The sequence below is a fragment of the Maylandia zebra genome, linkage group LG5 (assembly GCF_041146795.1).
Source record: "Maylandia zebra isolate NMK-2024a linkage group LG5, Mzebra_GT3a, whole genome shotgun sequence".
NCBI classification, from domain to species: Eukaryota; Metazoa; Chordata; class Actinopteri; order Cichliformes; family Cichlidae; genus Maylandia; species Maylandia zebra.
In genome coordinates this window covers 38,145,480-38,162,098 of record NC_135171.1, presented here as the reverse complement: position 1 = coordinate 38,162,098, position 16,619 = coordinate 38,145,480, and the positions used below count along the sequence as shown (strand labels likewise).

Sequence of the window (16,619 nt, the reverse complement as noted above, 5' to 3'; positions counted from 1 at the left end):
AACAGTTTATTTTGAGGCTAGATGTTACAAATCAGGAGTGGTTTTGACTATGAAACCACACATTTATTGAGCCTGTGATGCCCTGGATATCCTTTCAAAATGTTTGGATGGCAGTAATTTACAAAATAGACTTAATGTTGTACTCACAATTCCCTGAAACTAGTGAGTTTTCCTCATAAACTCTTTAGGAAAGTTTTTTTTAATTCAGGTCACAGGGTAAGGGAGCTTGAGGCTGTTTCCCTATAGATTGCTAACTAGTCTTTTTGCAACCACAGGTGTTGCCACTAAAACAGATTCAGGTTGAAGGAGATAACTTTTCTTTTGTTTACTGATTTAAGAGACCTTAAATTGGTTGTAATATCAGAGTGCTCTGTTCAATCATATAGGTGTGACTTTCATCCTTGCTAGCTAGGAGAATGAAGACACAACTTTCCCTTGTCATGTCTATACCAGGCTATACAGTTGGATAAAAATGAATGATAAATGCTGCTAGTGAATGTTTTGACATCATGTCCCAAGATGTTTTATCAAAATCAAAAGGAATATCGGTGTCATAATGCACATCGGTGGGAAAAGAAAAATAACAAGAAGAAAGATTCTGATAAATATGCAGCAGTCTGAAAGGTGTAGTCATGTTTATCATCATTTAGAGCAAGGAAAAGCACAGAGCAGGTTAAAGGCAACTGAAGAAGCCTCACTACTCACTTATCAATTCAGTAGCATTAATTTGATGTTTTACTACTTGATATCCTGTGACCTAGAAAAATGAGAAACCACTTTGTTGTCAGTGTAAGATTGCCTGAACTTGAGAAGGCGAAAATGGAACACTCGTAATGGCGTATCCGGGCTCTTGCTGTTTCTTTTTTTTTTCTTGCTGTATTTTCTCTGCTACTGTCCTTCCATATCTCTCTCTGTACACTGAAATCCTTTTATTTATTTTTAATATCATTGTTTTTCTTCCTGTTTCACTGGTACTCCCTCAGCACAAATGGCACTAGTTCAGAATGACGTTATCATCTCCTTGGCAACCCCTTGGGCTGGTGTGTGTGTGCGTGCACGCGTGTAAGAAACTGGGAGGAGTGTTGATAGAGCAGAGATCATAAGCGAGGGATGGGCAGAGGAGGAGGGGATAGGTAAAGCCGGTTTATTCATAAGCACCCCACTACTGGCTCTGATTCACAATTTCTCCTGCAGCCCCTCCCTTACATTAAGCTTGCACAGTTTGCTCAGCCAGGAGATTTGAGACTGACGTTCGAAATGAATGAATATATTTGCTTTCGAATCAAAAATCTTTCACTCTCTTTGTGCAAAACTGCCCTGCAGAGTGCGGTCAAGCAGGAGCATGATATTATTCTTATATGATCAAGTCGGCCACATGTCGGCGTAGCTGAAGTTTTGTGTAAGCAGAATATGGCTGGGACCTGTGGGTGCCCTGGTCAGTGATGTAGTGTAATGCTGCTGATGACGACTTTGCTGTTACATTGCCTGGGTCTTTCCCACACTGGGAATCCCTGCCTCATTTTGAACACTGTATCTATTCTGTTCTACAGCATGGCACAGTGGTACAGGCATGGATGTACATGAATCTTCAACAGTGCACGCAGTGCACATAATACAACAAGCGTACTTATTTTATTTATACAATTATATTAACAAAGCTGCACAACGTGCTGTTTTTACTCCTGTGTGATGGAGGAATATAGGACTATATGACCGTTTATTTGCTAGTGAGGCTGTGTTGCTGTTCTTGCATGACACCAGAATTTTAAAAAAGTACTGTTGGCACTGTTCAGGACCTTTTTTTTTAAACAGGCAGAAATTTTCAGTGTGCTAGACTCTGCCAGATGGTGTGTGTCTGCTACCTTTCTGCTGGGATGAATTGCAGAGGAGGAACACATTTTTAGCGCTTTCTCAGAAAGCACATCGTGAAACATGGAGCCCACACTGTAGAAACTAATTATAAGCAGTGACAAAGTCAACAATTTAGCAGTTTAAGGAAGATTAATCCTGCTTTAGCTGCTACTTTTTAAAACCTGCCTGCTGCTAGGTTTTGAGCTTTCAGCTGCTTTGTCCCCCTCCCTCTTAGAAATAGCAACAGCAGCAGCGATGAGTCACTCAGTGTGTGAAACATGACGTCATCCGTGTCTTCCTCTTCTGCTCTTGGTATACAGGACTCCTGACTGTAGGACAGACCATGCTGCTGCACTAAGCTGAAGAGCGAGAGAAGGAGAGAGAGGCCGCTGAGGACCCCTGAGGTGGTGGCCGGTCGTTTGGTGCCCCTCCCACTTGTCTGGCTGGCTGGCTGCTGCCTCTTCAATTCATCTGATTGCTGTAGATATCTTTTTTTTCCCCCCCCCATGTGCATGTTGTTTTTCTAAGGTTATCCTAAAGGTGTGTCATTGAGAGCAGGTTTTGCACCTATGTTGGGAAATGTAGACCTTAAAATTAGTTACTAAAATTAGTTACTTCTGCATTTCTAGTTTTTTTTCATTTACAAACTGTGATTTATTTTTGTCTGATGTTTTTAAAAAAAAAAACAAGAACCAAATAACCAAAAATAGCCTCCCTAATTTAACCCTAAAAAGTTTTTAGATGCTACTTTTTAAAGTTGCTGCTGTTAGGTTGAGCTTTCAGCTGCTGTGTTCCCCCACTCAACTCCACTTGAGTGTCACAAAGCGCAGTAAAATGTTACATTTATATATATGTATGTATATGTGTATTATGTATCATAATTTGGGGATTTTTCTCTCTCTTGTCCTTATAGCCCTTCCCCAGAGGCTAAGACTTGCTATGGACTGCACTTCGCCCCCTGCTGCAGCCCAGTCGAGTACACTACGTTAGTGGGTCCCCACATCTTTCCGTGTGGTTCCTGTCCAGACTCAGTGAACAGAGTCCAGCTCCGATCTGGTACCACCTACAGGTAAATGGTGTTAAAGTACATTCTCTCTGTCTTTTTTGGCTTTCCTTGCACAGTTTTTGCCAAGTGGGTAGCCATTCTATGCAGCGAGTGCAGAACTTCCCCTTCTTATATCTATCTTCTTTTTTCTTTTTTTTTTTTCTCAGCCACTGCTGGGTCCTCCACCCAACCCCCTCCCCACTCCCACCCTCCCCCCTTTCCCCTAAAAAGATGTCAGTGAGCCTGACAACGGACATCCAGCAGGAGGGAGAGAGTGGGCCACTTATTGAGCCCTGCAGTCGAGGCAAGACCTCCCCTCAACCACAGGGCACCAAAGAAGGAACTGGAGAGAGCCTGGAGCCGGATGATAGCTCTCCACAGGATGCACAGGTAGGAGAAGTTGATCATACTGGTGATAGTAAGTTTGCATTTAGATGTTAAAAAAAGAAAAGAAAGGAAGTTGTATTCCACATAGTTCTAACGCATTTCCTCTCTTGAGAAGGACCATTGTTGAATTTCAGGGCTGGTAACAATACCCAGTAATCAGCTGTTTGTTTTGTTTTGTGACTAGTAAGCTAACCAATTATTGTTGGTGTTACGGATGTTACGGATGAGGTGGATTCAAGTCAGGAAATTCATATTATTATTATTTTTTTCAAATGAAGCTACCTTTACCTTCTATTTTATTGGCAAATATCTTATTGTGCTTGACAAACATTGTTGTCTTTTGAGTAACACATTACCAAAAATTTTATTCCTTATTTTGCTGCAGGTTTTTTAATCAACGAACAATAGCGTTATTATCCCACATGTTGTGTAGAAGCTTTGAGTTAGCCAGTAATATTTAAACCTCATTATGGTTTATACTGATGAATGCAGAACAATTTCTTACACACATGTTCATTTACTCCTCAACTTTATGTACCCTATTTAGTTTGTGTCTAATATACTGTAATTTAATTAATAAAATGATTCAATAAACTATTCTTTTAGAAGCGGGCTCCTAACCACAGCCATGGAAGGAAAAGGGCCAAGGTAAGTGTCTGTGGTTAGATTTTTTTTCTTTTTAAATAAATTTATTCAAGTTTATTCTTAATTCCTTGAAATAATCCCCATGCTATTTTGTTTGTTTGTATAAGGCGACCTTCCATTATTAACACTGTAATCCTCTCAACTACAGAGGAGCACCTCCTTTATTGGCTTAAAATCTTAAGTCCAACTTTAAAAGTAGCTGTGTTAGACTGACCTCTGTAATGATAAGAGAAAAACAGATACAACCAGTTACATTTTACAACTAGATGTTGGTTTGCAGAGTAAAGGGAAAAAGAAAATCAGGTCAGCTGTTTCGTGAGTATGGCGAGTAAAGTAACATTTTCATTCAGTTATGTTAGTAATGAGTTATGGATACTGTAGCTCTCTTAAACTGGCTTTACCTTACTTATATGTATGTGTAATTGATTTTGGACATTCGGACATTGATAAATATGACATACCAGTGTTTAGTCATTCTTGATTATGAGAGTTCAACCCAGTTATTGCGTTTTTGGAATGGTATTTTAGTATGACATACCTTGCTTAACTAGTTCCCAATGCTTTCATTAGATAATGGCTCTCATCATGTCACTTAAAGGTTTAATTTTCTCTGGGGTTTTAACTAACAAATGAAGTGTTGTCATTACATATGCTGTATTGAAGATTTGTGTTAGCCCTGTGCCATCTTGGGTCTTTCTTCATTAGCTAATATCATTGTCCTGAAGGCTCGAGAGACATTTATGCTGTTGTTTATGCGATAGAAAGCCTAACATCAGAATTTTGGCATGGTACACAACGATGTTAATGAAATTCAGAGTTTCCTTGTATCAAAATGCTAGGTGCTTGTATTTTACACATGGATAGATGTAATAGTATGTTGTTGTAGTAAATTATAGTTGGAAAGTCTGAGCATAAAATCTAAAATCTAGCTTAGAGCAAATCGCACTATTTCTGTGTTTAGAATATAAAATTGTAACACATTAGCCTTACAGATAATTTGTGTGGTAATCTTTCAGTCTAATGCCAAACTGAAGCTGGTACGAAGTCTTGCAGTGTGTGAAGAGTCCTCCGGTCCGTTTTCCAATGATGGACCACCAGAATCGGTAACGTGTTTTGTTTTATTTTTTGGCTGTTTTTTTTGTTTTTTTGTGGTTTGCAAGTCTGTTTTGACGGGATTTACAATGCTTAATAGGCAAAATTAGTAAATGCACAACCTGCAATTTGTGTAATAATGAAAAGCGGTTTTCTAGGATATCATCCAGCTTCACATCAGCTGTCCATCTGACAAAGAGGAGGAGAAGTCCTCGAAGGACGAGTATGAAAATGAAGAGGAGAAGAAGGACAAGACTCCCCGAAAGATGCTGTCACGTGGTAAGATGCAAACTCTCACTTCATAAAAGTATCTTTTCCTATCAACATCTTCCCTTAACTCTGTCTGATTATGCCCCCCCCTCCCTTTTTGTTTTTTTAATAGACTCCAGTCAGGAATATACTGACTCCACAGGCATCGACGTTCACGAGTTTCTGGTCAACACACTGAAAAACAATCCCAGGTACGGGTCTGACGGATAAACATGTTGGTAATAAGACGAGCACAATAATAAATTACTTATTAAGTAAGATAAGTGCTATTGATTTATACCAATCAATTTATAAAATTGATTTTTCCCATTTTTTAACAGGCTCAAATAGTGCAGTTCTTTGTCCAAACTATGAAAATATGAAATAATATCAAACTTGATAGCAATGATTTTATTTAAATTGCATTTTTTTTTTATTGTAAAATCAAATATCATTTGTTTTTGACTAGTTGTTAAAAAAAATCTGCACTCTCTAAATATCTTCATTTTCATCCTGAAAAATTGGATGTTGTGTCATGAGATACGATCTACGCCTGTACAGGCTTCTGTACATGAATTTTACTTTTTTAGATATCTGAAAAACAGCAAATTTTGGTGTCCTGAATTTTGAGAACACTTTTTTTTTTGTTGTGTGTGTGTGTGTGTGTGTGTGTGTGTGTGTGTAATGACATGTCAGTAGTATACTTGCTCCACTATTCAGCGTCTTGCTCACCTCTCTGATCTGTCCCTCACTCGCTTTCCCTCTATGGCTCACCAGGGATCGAATGATGCTGCTTAAACTGGAACAAGATATCCTGGAGTTCATTAATGACGACAAGTAAGCCACGTTCTTCATATCACTCACATGTTTTTAAATTTAGCCCTCCCACCTTCAGTTCTTATTATTTATAGTGTGCTGAGGAAATGAGAGAATTATGTTAAGTTGTAGTTGTGTATTCTGTAATTAAGAATACTATTTGTGTATCCTAACAGTTTGAAAATCTATCTTTATCCTTTATAAATATTGGTTTTCAAATGTCCTAAATAATCAGAGAATTAAAACCCAGCTGTGGGTAATTTGCTCTGTTGAAATAACCTGCTTCATGCATTTTTATCTCTGTTTCAGTAACCAGTATAAGAAGTTTCCACAAATGACTTCTTATCATCGTATGCTGCTGCACCGTGTGGCTGCCTACTTTGGCATGGACCATAATGTGGATCAGACGGGAAAGGCTGTCATCATCAACAAGACGGGCAACACACGCATGTGAGTGTAGTTTGTCTTTGGCTCAGATTTCAACTAGTCTGGTTAGTTAGAACGTCAAATTAATGCTCAAAGTTCAATCCTGTTCCAAGACAAAACACAAGAGGCAATGTATGTGATATCAGCAAGAGTACACAAAAACTTTATTTTAGATTTAATTACTGTTCATTAAATAAGTTCAAATTAGGACATTGGCCGTGGTGGAAAAAACACTCAGCACACAAGTTTGACTCCCTGCATGTATCGCACCCCCCCCAAAAAAATCTAATAGATTTTTATCAGTTTTATTTAACTCTGTACCATTGTTTCAACTAAGAAAGAAGTACATTTTTAATATAAATAATACTTGTATTGAGGTATCGATTGTGCCAGCAGCAGTTTCACCTTAGATCAGCGGTCCCCAACCTTTTTGGCGCCACGGACCGGTTTATGCCCGACAATATTTTCACAAGCCGGCCTTTAAGGTGTCGTGGATAAATACAACAAAATAAAACTAGTACCGGTACCGAAAAAAAATATTTATTCATAACACACGTGAAAAGACCCAGGAAAACAGAGTTAACGATAAAAACAATAACAAAATAACGCTGAAAACCGATTAAAAACCCTGAAAACCATACATTTCACACCTGAGCCTCAACTCTCGCGGCCCGGTACCAAGCGACTCACGGACCGGTACCGGTCCGAGGCCCGGGGGTTGGGGACTGCTGCCTTAGATGTTAAAGTGGACAAAAATACTATGTGAGGATTTGTTAAAGAACATGTTGACAAATCGTTAGATCTAGAAATGAAAGAACAAAACATTTGACTCCCTTTGGAGGTACCAGCATTGCAAAATTTACTGTTTTTTCCCTATAGTTCACAAAATTTCACCAGTTCAGTTTTATCTAGGTTTATTTACTATATTAGTTTTCAGAAATCCACTCAACTTTTCTAGGCATGATTGGATGGAAGTGCATTTAAGAACATCATGTCTGACACTGTCAGATTGGGCATTAAGCTTTCTTTAACTGTCAAATCCCCCATGTGGAGTTTGATTTGCACGGATGTGACAGCATTGCAGGCAATAGTCTTGTGAGTTCAAAGCTAGTGTCCTGTCTCATGCACGATTTACTTAAGCAGAATATTTCCAGTATTAAGAACCCAGCTGACGCAAATTAACTCCTGCTGTGACACATGTGGGGCAGTGCTTTAGAGCTTTGGACAACAGTTTCTTTCCCAGATTCTCCCAAAATTCTTGTCTTGAATTCATGTGTGAAACGAGCTCATGTTTAAAAGTATGCTTTTTGTCCTCCACAACGTTTGTTTTTTTTGGTTGTATAGCCCAGAACAAAGGTTCTCTGAACACATCAAGGATGAACGCAACATGGACTTCCAGAAGAAGTTCATCCTTAAGAGAGATGATGCTAGCATGGACAAAGATGATAATCAGGTACATCGATTGTTATCACAAGTAAATGGTAAATGGCCTGTATTTGTATAGCGCTTTACTAGTCCCTAAGGACCCCAAAGCGCTTTACATATCCAGTCATCCACCCATTCACACACACATTCACACACTGGTACCTTGTAATTTTTTGTGTGTATACAGTGGTTCATTTGTTTGTTTGTTTTTGTCACTTTCCACGCATGCTAGTGTTTTTAGCTCCACCAATGAGTTGGATTCCTCGCTGAGTAACAAAAGCTTCTGTAGGCTTGTCTCAAATAGTTTTTCTTAATAACTTTAAAAGAAACACTGTATGTAAAGCTAGTTCTCAATCTTGCTGCCACATGTTACAGCTTTTGGAGATGGCCCCACAAAAATAAAGGGACATAGCTGGATTTAATGGCATGTGGTGTTTGACATGTTTTCATTCAGTCAGACAACAGATTGCCGAGGCATCTGGATGTGTGAACAACAAGCATTGCAGCAATTTCTTGGCTCAGTCCTGTAGTCATCTTACATAACCTTACTGAGGAGGCTAATTAGCTGTGTCAGTAACAGTTATGATAGAATGCAGGGTTTGGCCACAGAATGGCCATTGGCTTACAGTATACTGTTAAAGTAGCACAGTTATCAGTTAGGAGTGAAACTGCATTTGTTATCAAATATGAAAATTGATAAATTTTTAATCTGCAGAATCTGGAAACATACCACATATATTGCATTCCTAGGCTATGTACAAATAATTGCATTTTTCTGTCTGATCCTGATGCAACCATTGCATTTTAGCTTTTTGCTTGGTTTCACATCCTATGGTTTCCATATACAGAATCTTTTCTTATTGCTAAATTGTGGTGATAAATTTAGGATGATGACTGGGAACTGCTTGACTGCACCATTTCCTTTCTAACCTAGCATCACCAATATCATTTCTGTATTAGTTATCGTCCTCCTACTTTCATACAGTTCACAGAAATTCAGTGCAAAACTCGAATTTATCTGCTGTATTGTTAAATTTGATCTATGTTGAAGAGCTATAAAATTATACACTTTTATAAAAACATTTTCAGTTTATTTCAAAAGGAACTTGATCTTTGCATGCTTCGATATTTGAGTAGCTCTTTAGATTTTAAATTAAACCTTAAATTGGACATTTTCAAATACAGAGACAATTCTCCACTTTGGAATTAGGAGATTCTCTGTCTCAAAATTGATTTTGTTTATTTTGTTTTCTGGACCAAGTTTATCACACCATTTTATTCATTTCAGCAGTGTTTGTTTGGGGCTATGACACTTTTTCCTAATGCTTGCACAGATTTGTCATGCTGTCTTCTATGATTCTATGTTCTCTCACGTTTGTGGTGTTAAAAATTCCCACGCTGACTCATCCCTTGAACACTCACTTCGCACAGTTTTCATTCTGCTGTCTTGTTTTGACAACAGACATCTGCTCTTCCTCACATGCTATTGTTATCTTGTGCATTGCTGCTACTTTTCTTGACAGCAGGTTGCACAAAGTGTGACTATACGTGTTTGAAAATTAAATTGCATGCTTAATTATTTTACATTGTCATTCTCTCCCCAAATGTTAGATCCGCGTGCCGCTGCAGGACGGGCGGCGTAGCAAGTCCATTGAAGAGCGAGAGGAAGAATATCAGCGGGTACGAGACCGGATCTTTGCCCGAGAAGTAAGTATTGAACATGGATGGAGGAGCAAGTGCTTGCAGTGCATATTTCCTCATATGTCAACAGCACCAGTGTTTACTCAGTCAGGTTTACTCAGAAATTAATTTCTTTGTGATAAACTTCCACAATATCAACAATTACCTTCACTTAGTAATTTACTTTATGTGTTAAACTGACTTTTAATGAACTGTTCTTTTTCTTGGGTTGAATAATTGACAGTTGTATTTTGACCAGATGCTTGTGGTCGACATAAACAAGCTTTGGACATAATTTAATGGGATTTCTGACTGTTTGTCTTGGCAGAATTAGTAAAGTTCAGTACAGTTTGTTGTTTTTCAGGAAGAACCTACATTTTAAGCACATTTACACATAATGATCTTAAAGAGTTAAGATCAGAAAGACTTTGTTAGCTGGATTTATCCGTCCTATTAGCTGCTTTGATTTGTGTTCAATGTGAGATGTCTGAGGTATTCGTCCTCCTCTATCATTAGTGTTTAGTGTTTTTTGAGTTGTTTGGAGCCATATAGTCTGTTCTCCACTTAGCTAAAGGTAACACCTTGGGCTTACTGATCTTAAGCACTTCCCAACTTTTTGGGATATTATTAGAAAGTAAGTGATCAGAATCATGTGATAATCCTGGAATCTGCAGTCCTTGTTGAAAGTGTAGACTGTTGAGAAATGGGTCCTTATTATTTGTCACACTGAATTTGCAGTCTCTTGTGAGGTTCTTGATCCCACACTGGGAATCTGTGCTTTATTTTATGCCAAATACTCATAAATCCAAGCCTGTAAACCTTTTTGAAATGGAAAACACTGCTTGTCTTAAGTGCTCTTGAAAGAATTATACATTTCATAATGTGCAGGTGTCCTTTTTTTTACAGTCTTCTCAAAATGGATACATCAATGACAACAGGTAAGATCCTACGTTCTTCTGAAGACTTCAATGTTTGTAGTTCATAGACTTCATCATGACCATCTCTCCTATTAACACTGTATTGTGTTAGGTTTTAGTTATGAGAGGTAGGCAGCTACCTCATTAAAATATTAAGAAGTATCTGTATGAGTTGAATTTTTGACTTCTTGCAAGTTTGACTTGGGTAAAATTTGATTGTAGAGAAGAAATCAAATTTCGCTTTTTTTTTTTTTTTTTTTAAATCTTTTTTTCTTTCAAATGATTAATTTTCTAATTTCCCTGATGTTTTGTGTTAAAATTACTTTGAGTGACACTGTGTTTGAGAGAGATTTGTGCATAGTGGAATGCCACTTTTTTCCTTCTCTCTTATTTTAATAAGAAAATAATTTGACTCACAGGCAGTTAGACTAAGACGACCCCTAAGCATCCTGTCCGTTGAACTTGAAAGAGTATGATATAATATGCTGAGAGAAACGGGAATGATTGACCAGTCAACTTTTTGCCTTGTGTGCATTTTGTTTTTCTCCCTTATTTCTTTGGGTGGTGAAAGTTGCAATGAACCTTCCTCTACCTCTTACACCACTCGTTGTCATTCTTCTATAAACCCTATCCTGTTTTCCACTCCAGTCCTGTAACTCTAGCGTTTTCTCCTAATGTTAACCCCAACAGACTTTCCACTGAGGGCTACTGCTCTAGCTCTCAAAAGAGGAGGCAGATCTTTAGGTATTGGGCTACTGCTGACTGACTTGTGTGTTGCCATGCCCATTTTTCAAAGTGGTTTGGTGATGATAGTGGTGACCTGTGGTGGTTATCTTTGCTTGGCATAGTCGGCTGATTAATGGCTATTCCAGCATTGCACTTTTGGGCTTCCCAAGACCCATGCATGGCTGCTTTGTGGTTTCACTGGGGACTCACTGACCTACTTACCCTTCCACCCATCCACCATCAACCACATTTTTACACAAAGTAACTGCATTGCTTTCACAGTAATCTGTTTGTTTTGTGGTTGACTCAGTCTTGTAGTTTTTGTTAACATGTCAAATGTTGCATAGTATTGCATAAAATATACAAGTAGTGCGCATGTGCAGTAGTGCTCTCCAACTGACATGGTCATTTGAAAATAAGAACCACGAGGCCCTTTATATTTTGTGTCCAACAACTAATAATTTTCCTTATTGATAAATACTTTCTACTTTCATCTATACAGTGTTGGGAGATGTTCATGATTACTAATGAGTACTGTGTAGTCTCTTAGATGGAAGCCATAAAAATGTCTCATGCATCAATAAATACTTGTATATAAAAACTAAAGTTAAAAGTCCAAAGAGATACTAAAAATATCTTTGTTTGCATGCTTAACATGCTTTTAGACCTTTGTGCCCAAACTGTTCGACCTGCCTCAGCTTTGACTCGGATTTCTATAGCTATCCCATGCTACTCAGATATTATCATCAGATCCTTGTAGTGTTTTATGTTGCCTGAACAGATCAGGCGTGTTGTGGCGTATCCTGCAATACCAACATTTCCACTTGTCCTTAAACTAACCTCTGTTAGTGGAGCTTTGTCGCTGCTCAACATAAACACATTACAAACCTTAAGATCTAATGTGTCTTTGCCGTTTAGGAGTGGTATTAATGTTTTGGTACGCATGTGTACTTGGTTTAATTGGAGGAGCAAATACGTTGGTAACTTGTGAATCAATAAATATAAATATCAATCAATCAATCAATCTTTATTTATAAAGCACTTTTCATACAAAAAAAAAATGTAGCACAAAGTGCTTTACATAGTTAAAAGCAGCCCACCCCACCCTCCAACTCACTCCCCACACTCTCATTAACATAAATGATGTGAATACACACATACCCCCCCCCCCCCCCCCCCCACACACACACACACACACACGCGCACACTTAAAGAGTAAAAATTGGGCTGGGCTCGCATGAGCCAAGTGAGGAAACACTATAACAGGGAGCCGTCTGCACCGGTCACAGACCGCAGCCTCCAGGCTGGGCACACAGCAGGAGGGAGGCCAAGGAGCCCCCCAGCCAGGCTGAGAGGACCCCCAGAGACCCAGCAGCCACAGTCGATCACAGCCCCGGTGCAGAGAGCGCCCTCTGAGGAAGCACTGGAGATATGACACAATAGGATATATACAGGGTAAAATGATAAAATAAATAAGAACAGGATACAATATAAACATAAATATAAATAGAGTAAGAAGATTAAAAAATGAATAAGAATAAAATCAATAAATATTAGGTAAAGTCTAAATTAATAATAGAATAACAGGATAGAATAAATAAGCATAAAATAAATAAACGCTAAGTAAAAGCTAAATTAAAAAGGTGGGTCTTGAGCCTGGTTTTCATATATGGTTTTCATGCCTCTACACTTGGCATCACATTCTGTTGTTTTGAAAATGCTGCCTTTAGGGAGTTACTGGAAATTTTCATTTGGATTAGGATGAACTGATTTGGAATTTGGTGGTCAAAGGTAAAAAAAAAATCAGATAGGCCATGTTTTTGGGCTAGGCTTTAAAATTCTTATGGAATAATCCACTTGTAAGATTTAGATTAATAATAGGATAAAGTTTTGGCATTTTGTATACAAAAGCTTAAAGGCAGAGGCCAGACAAACATTGATAAAACTGGTGAAGGCGTACAAGATGGTAATTCCAGTGTTTTTATTCTGTAAATATAAACAGGATCTAATATATGTTCTGCTGTTTGTAACATGTGTTTGTGTAGTGAAATGTAGACGTTTTCAGACATGACCCTTCTGTCATATTTAAGAATTTTTTAAGTTTTTTTTTTTTTTTTAACCATATGAGTAGTCCACTTAAAAAAAAAAAAAATTCTGTTATCACTTAATTTATGAAAATTTTAGAAGTTTAACATGGGAATTGAAACAGAATTATGTATGTTTGAAGTGTTTTTCTTTCCATCTAAATGTGCTTATAAGAAATTTTAACCTTTTAGAGAATGCATGCTGTTAAAATACACCCCTAAAATCACAGACTTGTTGATGTTCTTCAGTTTAATGAACCCACATAAAAGCTCTTTGGCTATAATAACATCTAACAAGGAAAATGATTGAGGTGCAGAACACCAGGAGTCTTATCTCCCCCTCCTTCCCTTGTTTGTGCATGTGATGGGGGAATGCTGTCGTGGGGAGATGAAATATCATGTGATCAACAGCAGAATCCCTCCTCCTCTTTCTTCTCATCCTGCTCTCATCTTTGTCTGCAGATCGAAGCGAACAAGTGTGCGACTGCTTGTACAGAGAATGTCAGAGCACCCACCCTTCCTTAAAATAGGCTGTGCGGAGAGAGGCCTCAAAATAGATCCCCCCCCATTAATTCGGTCTCTGAAATATTTATGAGCCACAGCCACCTTTTAAGCACTACTGCCTATCACTATGGTTTTACAACCATAAACACATCTTCGTGCTCATCATGGAGATTTCCACAACCTGTCTGATATATTATGAATTAATTCCAGTCTTTTCTCTGTACATGGACATACTCTGTTCATAAACCTCCAGTGATGGGGTAAAAAAACATTTACAGCCCTGGTGGTTGTTTTTCTTTTCTATGCTTTTTTTTTTTCTTGCATGCAGGGTCTTTGTTCTACAATATTTTAGCAGCACAGTTGCATTTTTCTTTTTAAAGTTTTAAAGTTAATAAATTCCGCTTTCTTTCTTTTTTTTTTTTTTTCTTTCATGTTCAGCTAGAACAATAGTATTCTTAATGCTGCCACTTAACTGGCAGACCCAGTCATTCACGTGATAGTGGATTTCCTCAGAGTGGTGGTTACTGTTTCAGCATGATCATTAGTTTTCTTGGCAGCTACCCTTATCTAGGGTGACAGCATCACAACAACACGTTGTGTGTGAACACAGCAGTGTAGCTTAAAGAACTATATTGGTGAAGCAGTTGTAGTAAGTGTGTATTTTTGTAAGTATTGTGTGTGAGAGTCTGAGTGCTGATGTACATCTGCTCTTAATGAGTGTTTATGTACATTTGGTATTAATTCAGTAGTGTATGTGTGTTTTGTTTCTATGCTATTTGCTGTCTCAGTGAAAAGACGATGCATTTTTAAGTGCATGCATGATTGTTTCATCTGTGTTAATATGTTTAACATGTTTATGCAAGTATATATGTCCTCTATGGGAATGGTGTCTACAGTCTTTGGGCCTTTTCACACCTGGAAATACAAACTAGGTTCATATTTTGTTAAACTGATCTGGTTATTATGTGAATGGAGTCTAAAATAGTTTACGTTCCACGTGGACTTGATACTGATTTGATGGGGATGTGTCTGATATACACATGCATACATACCGGCCTCACTTTCTTTATTTTCACATGCCATTGCTCTGTCACAATATACCTGAAAGGTGTCAGGTTTTAACCCTTCAAGTCCCTTGATATTTAAAAACAGTCTCGGCCTCTCTCTAGCCCAGGGGTGGGCAACTCCAGGCCTCGAGGGCCGGTATCCTGCAGGTTTTAGATGTGTCCTTGAACCAACACAGCTGATTTAAATGGCTAAATTAGCTCCTCAACATGTCCTGAAGTTCTCCAGAGGCCTGGTAACAAACTAATCATGTGATTCAGGTGTGTTGACTCAGGGTGAGATCTAAAACCTGCAGGACACCGGCCCTCGAGGCCTGGAATTGCCCACCCCTGCTCTAGCCTCTACCACAGAGTGTTCTAGTTTTCACAGTAGAAACAAACACAACTCGTTCTGGACCGAAGCCACCTCTTTTTGTCAGGTTAAGTTTGACTGTTTGGTCTGGACCCAGGCCCATATGTCCATAAGTTTTAACTACAGTGATTTTGGTTGGTATCAAACAAAATTTAAAAAGTCTAGACCAAACATGGTAGGTGTGAAAGCACCCTTAGATGGTTAATGTGTGCTGAGCTCTTGGAAATCTGTCTTTGTGTCTAGTGTCTTTGTAATATCTTCTTACATCCTAGTGTTTGGAGCATCTTTTGCATGTATGTTTTCCTTTCTGGATGGGTTTGTGTGAGTGTGTGTGTGTGTGTGTGTGTGTGTGTGTGTGTGTGTGTGGGGGGGGGGGGGTTGTATTTTTTTTAAATTTGAGACATTATTATTTGGTATGTTGCCTGAGTTTGTATTGTGGTATACTTAACCAGCAAATATACATCTGTGTTGAATGCTCCATCTTTAAAACCTCTTAAACTGTGTGTACTCTACGCTATTGGTGACCTTACTCTGCTCTTCTGTTTCTGCTCCCCCTATCCTTTTCTGTCTTCAACTGTCTTTATTCTGCTTCCACCTACACACCTCTGCTTCGAACTCTCTTATATGCACACCTTTTTTTTCTTTTCTTCCTTTTTTTCTTCTTCTTCTTTTTTTTTTTTTTTTTTTTTAAAATCTCCTCCTTCTAACCCTATACTTTTTTTGTCTTTCTCTTCTGGCTGTGCTTTCTGTAATTTGCACATTCTCACTCACCTTTCAACTCTTCCTGCTACAACACCTCCTCTACTTCATCACTACTTCATTCCCATTTTATTTCCATCATGTCATCTCTTATCTTTCTTTTTTTTTCTTCCTACTCTGTCTTTTCTCAGAAACCGCGAGAGCTCCAGCCGGGCATCAAGCAGCCGTCAAAGCAGCACGGACAGTGACATGAAGTGCCTGGAGCCAAGGCCTTGGAGCAGCACCGACTCAGACAGCTCTAACCGCACTCTCCGGCCACCCGTCACTAAGGCCAGCAGCTTCTCTGGTATCTCCATCCTTACCAGGGGGGATAGCCTTGGCAGCAACAAAGGCTCGCAAGGGAGCTGCAAAGGCTCTCGCTCTGGTAAGGTTTGGAGAAAAGTGGAGAAGAAGCATTTAGGTAGTATGCTATTAGCTTGTTTTATTTTACTTGCCTTAAATGAGTAGTACAACATGGAGAGATGGATTATCTAGTCATGTAAGCTGTTTTTTGTATAAAACATAATGAAAAATTATGATAGAACTGACCGAACGTCATTGTAGTTTAAGAATTAGCTGTGTAGCATAAATTGAATTCAAGAAGCTCCCTTATGTCTA

The 16,619-nt window shown here is 38.5% G+C and overlaps 1 protein-coding gene across 17 annotated transcripts in view; it reads left to right on the top strand.

Annotated features, from left to right (window-relative positions):
- The window catches only part of r3hdm2 (R3H domain containing 2), a 56,086-nt gene that overhangs the window by 25,320 nt on the left and 14,147 nt on the right, over positions 1 to 16,619 (top strand). For 5 of the 17 annotated variants that reach the window (XM_076884314.1, XM_004547682.4, XM_012918169.3 and 2 more), the window contains 14 exons: positions 2,172 to 2,331; positions 2,765 to 2,920; positions 3,064 to 3,286; positions 3,890 to 3,931; positions 4,945 to 5,031; positions 5,179 to 5,299; positions 5,403 to 5,481; positions 6,047 to 6,106; positions 6,395 to 6,535; positions 7,856 to 7,964; positions 9,548 to 9,643; positions 10,505 to 10,554; positions 11,224 to 11,277; positions 16,154 to 16,422. In XM_076884314.1, the coding sequence (XP_076740429.1) occupies positions 3,128 to 3,286; positions 3,890 to 3,931; positions 4,945 to 5,031; positions 5,179 to 5,299; positions 5,403 to 5,481; positions 6,047 to 6,106; positions 6,395 to 6,535; positions 7,856 to 7,964; positions 9,548 to 9,643; positions 10,505 to 10,554; positions 11,224 to 11,277; positions 16,154 to 16,422 (1,267 nt within the window). In that variant the 5' untranslated portion in view covers positions 2,172 to 2,331; positions 2,765 to 2,920; positions 3,064 to 3,127. The remainder of the gene's footprint in view (positions 1 to 2,171; positions 2,332 to 2,764; positions 2,921 to 3,063; positions 3,287 to 3,889; positions 3,932 to 4,944; positions 5,032 to 5,178; positions 5,300 to 5,402; positions 5,482 to 6,046; positions 6,107 to 6,394; positions 6,536 to 7,855; positions 7,965 to 9,547; positions 9,644 to 10,504; positions 10,555 to 11,223; positions 11,278 to 16,153; positions 16,423 to 16,619) is intronic. The other 12 variants (XM_012918168.3, XM_012918164.3, XM_012918170.3 and 9 more) reach the window with 7 other exon arrangements.